Raw genomic sequence first — 9,762 nt, forward strand, 5'->3', positions numbered from 1 at the left:
CCAGAAGAATCGACCAGACACGAACTGGACCCTCCACCTTGACTGAACTAACTGAAGAGACTAGATTGCGAGGAACCTGACGAACCGACCTCCACCTCCACCTAAAGAGACCAGTGAAACAGATCGCGAGGAACCGATCAGGACCCTCCACCTCCACCTCGACGAACGTGAAGAGCCGACCTAAAGCTGAAGCGGTGAAGAACGCCCTGGAGAAGACGAACTGTCGAACTGAATGGACAGAATAAATCGCGAGGAACGGAATCTCACGAACGGACCGTCCACCACCTACGCACGAACGACCTATGACAGTGGCGACGCTAAACCCTAGAAGACAGCGGCGGCGCTAAACCCTCATTTTTTTTTAAAGAACAATTTTGTCTAAACCCTCGTATAATTTGAACTTATATAACGTATGTATTTTAATTAATTTGAATTTATTTTTAATTAATATAGTTGTATTATTTTATTTGTTCAATATTATATATTAATTCAAGATTTTTTTTATAAAATAAATATTAACTTAAATTTGACTTTTAATATTTTTATATTTTTTAAAATCAAAATATTACAAATTGAAATACATGGTTGATGATATTTATTTTAATCATAAAATAAAAATAATGAAGAGTGATATATAAAAGAAGGAAAAAAAAAAAGTAAAAGTGGTACCTTCATTACGGGAATCCAAAAAAAAAAAAAAAAAAAAATCCAGGATATTCAAAACACTCTCGGTACTCTCCATAAGGGCATCCTAGGATCCCGTAAAATCTTAGATGCCAAGGCATCCTATATTATCACAACACAAAGGTGGTAATCTAAATGTCCCCTCCATAAAAATTTTAGATTCTCATGAAACTAACTATCCCTAAATCTAATAACCATAAAGTAGGTTACATTGAGTTGTCCTTTACCTTTCTATAGATATAGAAAAACTTCAAGTAATTACTTCTAACGAAGTAAATTTTTCTCCTTTATTATTCCGTCATGATAAAGTTAGTTAATTGTGATATTATTATTCTTGTCACGAGTGATGATGGTGTTTGTTGTAATGTTATTCTTCAATTTAGTCCTTGTGTTTAGTTGTAAAATTTTAAAACCAAACATAAGGACATGATCTCAGTAAAGAAGGGGCCATTGAGTAGTATGTACAAAGGAAATGCCACAATTTCCATGTTTTGTATTGTTGTCTATTCTCATAGATTGTACCCCAAAATTTATTAACTATAGAAGTGTTTTCAAGTAAATTAATTTGATATATTTAAAGTTATATCGAATGCTACAAAACTACAACCATTTTAATCTAAAAACTTTGACTAATTTCTCTCAAAGAAAAATGAAAAGAACAAAGACACACTAATTATTTATCAAACATTTTATTTTACTAGTGCATGCTATGTGTATCATAAAGTCTATGATTTTACTTTTATCTAGTTGACAAGTAAGACCTTACAAATGCTAAATATGTTAAATGATAAGACTAAAACCTTACAAAAAGCCTAATTAAATGATTTCTTACCACCAATGAAAATAAAATTTCAACTAGTAGACTTTTGGTGATTATCTTTTAACACCACTAGTTTAAGAAATTGTCAACTCAATAGAAATTTTAATAAATAAAAATAGAACTTATAAGGTGAATAATTTTTTTTTAAAAAAAACATAAATCTATAAACTAAAAATAATTCTAAAATATGGCAGAGAAAATTGCATTTCCAAAAAAGAAAAAAAAAAAGATTTGACTGTATATAATATGACTACAATATATCTTTCTAGCGGGGACTACTAGCTCTGATTCTAGAGAGAGAGATATTGAAGGGGTCCAAAATTTAATGGCACACGTGTGCGCATTGATGACGGATGTTGGATGACGGAAATGTGGAAGCTATATGGAGAATTTATATATAAATAAAATAAAAGGAATAAATCGACAATATTAAATTATTAAATATGTTGGGCTTTCATTTTTCATCAAAAGTTCAATTACTACTTTCCTCTATCCACCTACTCTTTCAAAATTTTCTTGAAAATGAAATGTGTCAACAATTATGTACACAGCTCTTCAATGCCTTCATTTTTTTAAAAAAAAAATCGTGATTCATTTTTCACGAATTTATTGTTTAACGCCTATATTGGAGTCCATAACATTTGCTTCTAATTATACTAATTGAACCAATTTTATGGGTGTGTATATATATACACTCGCAAATTAAAATAGATCTAAAAAAAATAATTTTTTTTTCAAAGATATTGGATTACTAAAAAAAAATAAAAGGATTTTAAACCATGAAAGTCAAGCACTTAAAAAACACCATCAAAAGAGAAATAGTACAGACAGAGACAAAAACATATCAAATATAAAAGATAAAGCTTACACAACTCAAGAAAAAAAGGTCTCAATGAGAAGAGTCCTCTCGAGTCCCCTCAATATAAGCCCCAAGCAAGTTACAACAAGAAAGTAATTCCTGAGTTCGAACAACCTGACTAACCACTGAGGGAAAACGAAAGATAGCTCCATGGGTTCATACCATACTCACACAAAATATGATAAACAACAACATACCAAGCAACCCTATAACTCTTACGCCTCAACCAATCCCATGTATTAAAGTGAAAAATCCTATAAATTTCTATATCCCGATGTGAGATTCAAATGCATGCTCGTCCCCCCAAATAGTCTTGTTAAAAGTGCAGTAAAGACAAATGATCCTCGACTCAACTCCACCAATGCACATAAAGCAATCGTTAGGCATACTATATAGAACACCACCCACAAACACGATCACACATCTATAATCGATTCCAAACAATAAGTCATGTAATGAATGAATATCCAAGAATACACCTCCAATATAAAGGATGTATGGATTAGTGTCCTAAATCTCTCTTGTATTCTCGCAGTTTGTTAATTCTGTATAAACAAATTGTTATTAATAAAATAATAATTATTTCATGAGCATACACTCAATCCAATAAACAAAGATCATAGGTTATTTTATGTAATTTAAACATGTATGTAGAGACATGCCGGTAGATCAGGTTTAAATGATAATCTAAACAGTCTGTAATATATAGATAAGACTGGGTACCTTATCCTGGTGACACTACAAATACGACTCATTTTGTAGATGTTACACGTATTGTAAAGTGCTACAAATGATCTGATTCTGATAAATAATGTGGAGATATGTGAGCGAGGATATCCTGTACAAAGAGTGTATAAGACCGAACCATGAAATGACTAATCTCATTATATAATGCTATTAATAATAGAGATTTACATTACACCAAGATGACTATAGGTGACATGACTTGAATCTTGAGTGAGTTGTGAACTCCTGCCTATAAAGGCGGTCCTTTGATTTGAATGAGTGAGGGTGGTTAGATCACCGATTCAATATGCCTACCCTTTTGGGGATTCGTCTAATTGGCGAGTCGGAAACACAGCTACACAAGACGAAATTCACTCCTTCCCTAATGTCGGAGTAAGCAAATAAATTGCTCCCTTAAGGACTAATTTCGAAGCTTAAACAATGTGGTCACACCCTCTCTTGGCTCGAGAGGGATTTGGTCATAGTTAGACTATAACTTATTGTTTATTTGAGGGATCGGTGGTACTTGAGTTAGATGTAACTATGGGGCAAAACGGTAATTTTGGCCCAACTATATTTACGAACAATTTGTGAAGGGTCGTCGCGCTGTTGCCTGGTTATATCCAATGGATACAGAAATATATTTGTAGTGCAAAGAGTGCAGCTATTAGTCTTTAATGGAGTGACCGGCAGTTAATGGACATTGGATAATTTAATTAAAGAGTTTAATTAATTATTCAAGTACCATTTGAAGCTTTAATTTAAAGGTCTATAAGGTTCCATCTATATCTCAACAAGGATTATTGAGAATTAATTAATTATATGTGATATAATTAATTAATTAATTAATTAAATTAATTATATGAGATATAATTAATATAATGTATTTGATACATCATAATATAAATTTTATTTTGAGAGAATTAAATATTTGAATATGATTCAAATATTAATTATGTGGATGAGGTTCATATAATTAAAATTAGTATAAATGTGATTTTTATTAAATATCATGCATTGTTGAAAGAGATTTTTATTATATTTGATAGAACATATAGTTATATAGTAAGTTAGTAATTAAATTGATGGAGTTATGAAGATAACTCTCCCTATTTTTTTCTCTCCAACCACCGTGAAACGTAAAAGAGAGCAATTGAATTGTTTACTCCTTCGCCTTCTTCACAATAAAGAAAGTCTCTCTGTGAATTCTCTGAATTTCACTCCCAAGCTCACAGAAGAAAAAGTTTTTCTTCTCATTCCTTTCAGAAATTTTCTATTTCCCAAAATTCAGAGTCCACAACTCTTGAATTCTCACCCCTAAAGAGAACACAGAGAGTTCTCAAGTGGTGGTCGCCATTTTATATTATCCATTCTTGGTACGAAGTGTTCGTGACCATTTCAAGAGAGTTCGTAAAGAGTTCTTCTCACTTCAAGGGTAAGTGTTATCTTTTCCCTAATTCCTTTCTTTCCAGCATGCTATAAAATTATAATGCATAAATGTTTTTATTCGATAAATTTAAGATTATATGAAAAATAAAATTTGAAACAATCCCATTCCACTGCGAACCTTCACCATTCCTTTAAAAGAGGCTAACTCAAGACATCATAGGATGCCTAGGACAAGACTCAATAAGCATTGGCGTTTGAAAACATAAAAGAACTACAATGAAGTTAGGTCACACGATCCTCCCATTCAACTATGTTAGTATCAAGTCTACTTATGTCCACGAGAAGGGGCACTTCCCCTTCCCCATCCTCTCCTCCTATTCTATTCCCCATCCACATGAATCTTCTCGTGGGGATCAGCTTCAGAAAAGGATTTCCTATCTTCATTTTTCTTAACAATTTTTAATTTGATTTCAATCAAATATATATATTTCTTGACAATGACTTAGTATTTAATTCTTTAAATGAAACATTTCCAATAAAATTTTCGTTTAAATTAAATATTATCTATTCTCCTCATAAAAATAAGAATACATTTGCAATTTGAAAAGATATAATTAAAATGACAAATTTTCATAATTTCTACGTATTAAAATTCTAAAATTCAACTATTAGAACATTATAGTTGTTTTATCTTAAATATTACTACATTTAAGAAATTAAAGTAATAAAGTCGTCGTCGTCGTCGTCATCATAATAATAACAATTATTATTATTATTACTATTTATAATCTATAATTTATATAGAAAAGTGGGGGATCTGGCTGACCTTGAATGGTAAATGGGAAAAAGATCCCCACTCTCTTCCCTATTCTCCAGTGTATTATGGGATTCTCCACCTTGTTTGAGGTGGATCCCCATTCCTAGGGCCTGTCCCAAGTTTCATCAGCGCGAAGGGAATCACCAACCTTTGTATGAAGGTAACTATTTGAAGGAACTCTTATCAAAGAGTACCTCTGAGTGGAAGCAAGATTATTCCACATTCATTGTGACAGAATTACCACATTCACAATCAAACAGATTAGTTATGCATTAACAATAAATTACGACATACTTTGAAACTTAAACAACAAAGAGAACAAGAAACATACCAGTTAAAGAACTCTTCTTTGCCTCAAATCTCGCTCTCATCAATGGAAGCCAATCTCGCTCTCACTGAGATCGTTAAGGCTATCGTCTACCAAATCGCTGTCGTCTACCCACGAACAGACTCCTCACGAACTCGGCAGCAAGGAAGACACCACCACTCGGGACCCTCGGTATTCTTGGAGTGAGGATCCAGGAGGTGTGGGCTCTGTTGGATTTGGTAGAGGGAAGAAGGAGGAACGATCGTTTACCACGACGACGCAAGTGAGAGATATCGGGAGTCTATCATATAGACGGATGCTTAATCGTTTAGGTAAAGGTACGCGATCGTGTAGTAAAAGGGACTTGATCGTATAGATGATTGTTTAGTAAAATGCTAGGGCACGCGATCACTTAGAAAACGCTAGACGATTGTTTAGGTAATTCTATGCTATCGTTTAGGAAAAGGCGCGCATGTACACGATCGTTTACTAAACGTTGAGCTGTTGTGTATGCTCTCGGTTTGCTATGCTATAGAAAGTATACACAATCGGTGAGCGAATGTCAGATCTTTTGCACAATGAAAACCATTTTCATTTTATCCTTCATTTACGAAAACTGAATGCAACCTCTCACTAACTCATTCAGTTACGCAGAAAAAGTCGTTACAATTATCCCATAATTTTTAAATTAAAAAAAAAATAAATATAATTATTTATAACATATGGTTTAATATCACATCATATGCAACATATGAACCATAGTCCTTTTCTCCTCCACTAGGTATAAATCATATTTATATCATTTTTCTCCAATTAATGTATCTCATATATTAGTCAACTATATCATATATAATTGTCTAGTTCAATCATATCATATATAATCTAACTCCTTCTTGTCAATTTAAACACTTCAAATTAATCCAAAAATTGATTCTCAACTTGAATCCATTGAGCAACCAAGGGGTTGACCTATGGCTTGAAGCTCCAACGGTACGTGAATAGCTGACTAAACTCTTTAGCCAGACATTCCATTAAAGATCGACAGATGCACTCTTCTCACCACAGATATATTTCTGTATCTATCGGATATAACCAATCAACAGTACGATAACCCTTCACATATGCTCGTAAGTACAGTTGGACCAATTTACTATTTTGTCCCTATAGTTACATCTAACTCCTTAAGTACCACTGATCTCTCAAATGAACAATACAATATAGTCCTACTATGTGTGGACACCTTTCGGACCATGAGAAGATGTGTGACACATCGTTCAAGCCCCGAAATCAGTCCTTAAGGGAGTACTATCTACTTACCTCTGCTTCGAGAAAGGAGTGAATTTCATCTTGTGTAGTTGAGTTCCCAACTCCCAAATCAGACGAATCCCCAAAATGGTAGGTTTGAGTTGACGATCTGGCCACTTACACCCATGCAAATCAAAGGACCGCCCTCAAAGGCAGTAGTTCTCAACTCACTCAAGATTAATGTCATATTACCTACGGTCATCCTAGTGAAGTGAAATCTATCATGAACGACGTTATACAACAAGACTATTACAGTTCGTAGTCCGATTTTATACAAACTCTTTGTATAGGACGTCCCCGCTCGCATGTATCTACATGAATGATTAGGATCAGACCATCTATAATAAGTCACAATACTTATAATTATTCTACAAAGCGGATCGCATCCATAACGTTACCAGGATAAGATTTCCCTCCTATATCCATATACTACAGACCATTTTGTTTATCACTTAAGACATGATCCACTTGTATGTTTCCACATACATGCTTAAGTTACAAACGACAACAAGAGATTTTAGTTTATTTATACTTGTATGTTTCCACATACATGCTTAAGTTACAAACGACAACCAGAGATTTTAGTTTATTGGTTTGTGATAAAGTAATTAAAACATCCAATGTTCCGTAGACAAACGTGAAGAAAATATCATATATTATTATATCACAAGCGTTTGTTCAAACTTGTGTTAAACTTGTGTTTACAACCTATGGGACCTAACGAGAGTTTAGGACATCATCTCCCACGCTATCCATATCCAAAAAAATCTTAGTATTACCAAGCAAGGGTCAAACCAAATCAAAATGTCGCCCACACCAACAGAAAAACATACCAAGGACCAAATACTGTCTCGAACACAAAACATATATCCCATCAGCACCAAGACAAAGGAACTAAATGCACGAACTGCCCAAATACTCCTACCTTATAGACTATAATCATCCACCTAGGCGACCTGATGACACCAGCAACAGTCTAGGGTGTCAAGGCGACCCAAGCAAACATCTGGTCAAAGAACCTTTGCCCCAGCAACACTGCCCAACTTTCCTCTCTAAAGATGGAAGAGAAACAAAACAAAAGATCAAGGTCCTGAACAACTTTTGCAGGCAATACAAACACAATGGTTCGATAGACTTTGAAAGCTTTGTAGAACAGAACAAATAAGTTGTAACCAATGAACATAAGACTACAGAGGCAATCAATCTGCATAGGAGAGTCTTCGGAAAGAAGGTGAAACGTTGGTGAATAATATTTGAAACTTAAAAATGAATTAAACCCATAAAAGCTTCAACTTCAAGTTATATATTTAATTATGATACATCCTAATCTTTTTAATACATACTTGACAAGTTACATAATAGCATTCCACATGCTCCCGAATCCTAGGTTGGTGGTTTTGCTTGCAAAGCAATATATACTATACAACTTCCACAACTAATTGTAAAGAGAGAGAAAAAAAAAAAAGTTCTATATGCTCAATCGACAACAATCCTCCTCGTCTTTGGGTCACGCTCACCTATAAAAAGCCAGCCAAAAATATATAAATAAATATAAAACAGTAGTTGAAAATAGAGGCTTGAACTAATGGTTAGAAAATTAGACCTGAAATTGATATAGATGGAGAAGTAGCATAGATGGAACGCTTAGATGATTCCGTCGGTGTCCCATTAACTGTTGCTTCCACAAAATCAGTCATAACCATTACTTCCTTCCTTACCTTCTTTACGTACCCAACATGCCCTGTTTCTCCCTTCTCTATTTTACAAAATTAAAGAACAAATTCACAGTCTATTAGTTAATTTAATTGCATCCAAATAGAAATTAATATACCTCTGAGTTTGAGTCTGAGGGATTGTGGTGCAAGCAGAGAAGCATACATGTAGCAATCAGATTTCAAATAATCCTGAATCGTCTTCGCTAAACTCCGGTTATCTTTTGTGCGTTCTCTAATTTCGATCCCTAATTAAGAAACCAGTTTAGAGGTAAAATGAGAAATGATGTAAAAAGAAAAGAAGTGGAAGAAACCTCTTGTGGGTACGGCATGAGAATTAATGGGTGAAGGAGAACTGAGGAGAGGTGCAAATAAGTAGCAATCTGATAACATATAATCGATGACTTTGTGAAGGCTTTTCTTCTTGCTGCGCTTGATGAGTCTTCTCTTGCCAATCCCGCCGCCACCATTAACATGCACCATTTTCTTCGCCATGCCCTTTAACTTCCTTCGTCTCTCTGTTTTTTTGTCTTCTGTAAACAGAGTCGAAATGGTGCTCATTCGATTGTGCTTTGGCGGTTGGGTTGGGGGGTCGATGATGCATGTGTCGGCTGAGGAAGTGTGTGCCACGTTTTGCTTTGGAAGATTTGCTGTTTGACACGTAGCACAAAGGACTAGAATGAGCTCGCGGCACTCTCAAAATGATCAAGAAAGTTTGGGCCTGATGGATCCATTTTAGATTCTTTTGAGCTGCTGTTCCCTTACAAAGCCCACTTCTTAGCTCCAAAAGCTAAAGTATTTCTTTGAGACCACATTTTTTAACCCTTGGCTGGGTGTCAGCGATCTTGGAGGCAGTTGGGCGATTTTTTTTTAATCATTTGGAATATATTTTCGGGATAAATTTCAAGAGCATGGTATTCCATCTTTGAATCAAGAGCAAATATTAATTTATATTCCTAGACAATAAACTAATAATTGTATCAATTTAAATCCCAAATTAATAATTGTATCAATTTAAACTTTAAAATTTCACAATGCATCAATTTAAACCATCAATTATATTTTATTTGGACACACTTATAAAAGTTTAGAGTTTAAATCGATATAGTCATAAAAATTCAAGGTCTATTGATATAGTTATAA

At 34.1% G+C, this 9,762-nt stretch overlaps 1 protein-coding gene across 1 annotated transcript; it reads right to left on the bottom strand.

Annotated features, from left to right (window-relative positions):
- Positions 1-8,241: 8,241 nt before the first annotated feature.
- On the bottom strand, positions 8,242-9,234 carry LOC120072259. The gene is made up of 4 exons (XM_039024686.1): positions 8,934-9,234; positions 8,739-8,867; positions 8,511-8,663; positions 8,242-8,424 (listed from the first exon to the last, which is right to left on the bottom strand). The coding sequence occupies exons 1-4, from the start codon at positions 9,178-9,180 to the stop codon at positions 8,384-8,386; spliced, it is 570 nt and encodes a 189-aa protein (XP_038880614.1). The 5' UTR covers positions 9,181-9,234; the 3' UTR covers positions 8,242-8,383.
- Between the last annotated feature and the right edge of the window lie 528 nt (positions 9,235-9,762).

This window comes from Benincasa hispida, chromosome 2, assembly GCF_009727055.1.
Source record: "Benincasa hispida cultivar B227 chromosome 2, ASM972705v1, whole genome shotgun sequence".
NCBI lineage: Eukaryota > Viridiplantae > Streptophyta > Magnoliopsida > Cucurbitales > Cucurbitaceae > Benincasa > Benincasa hispida.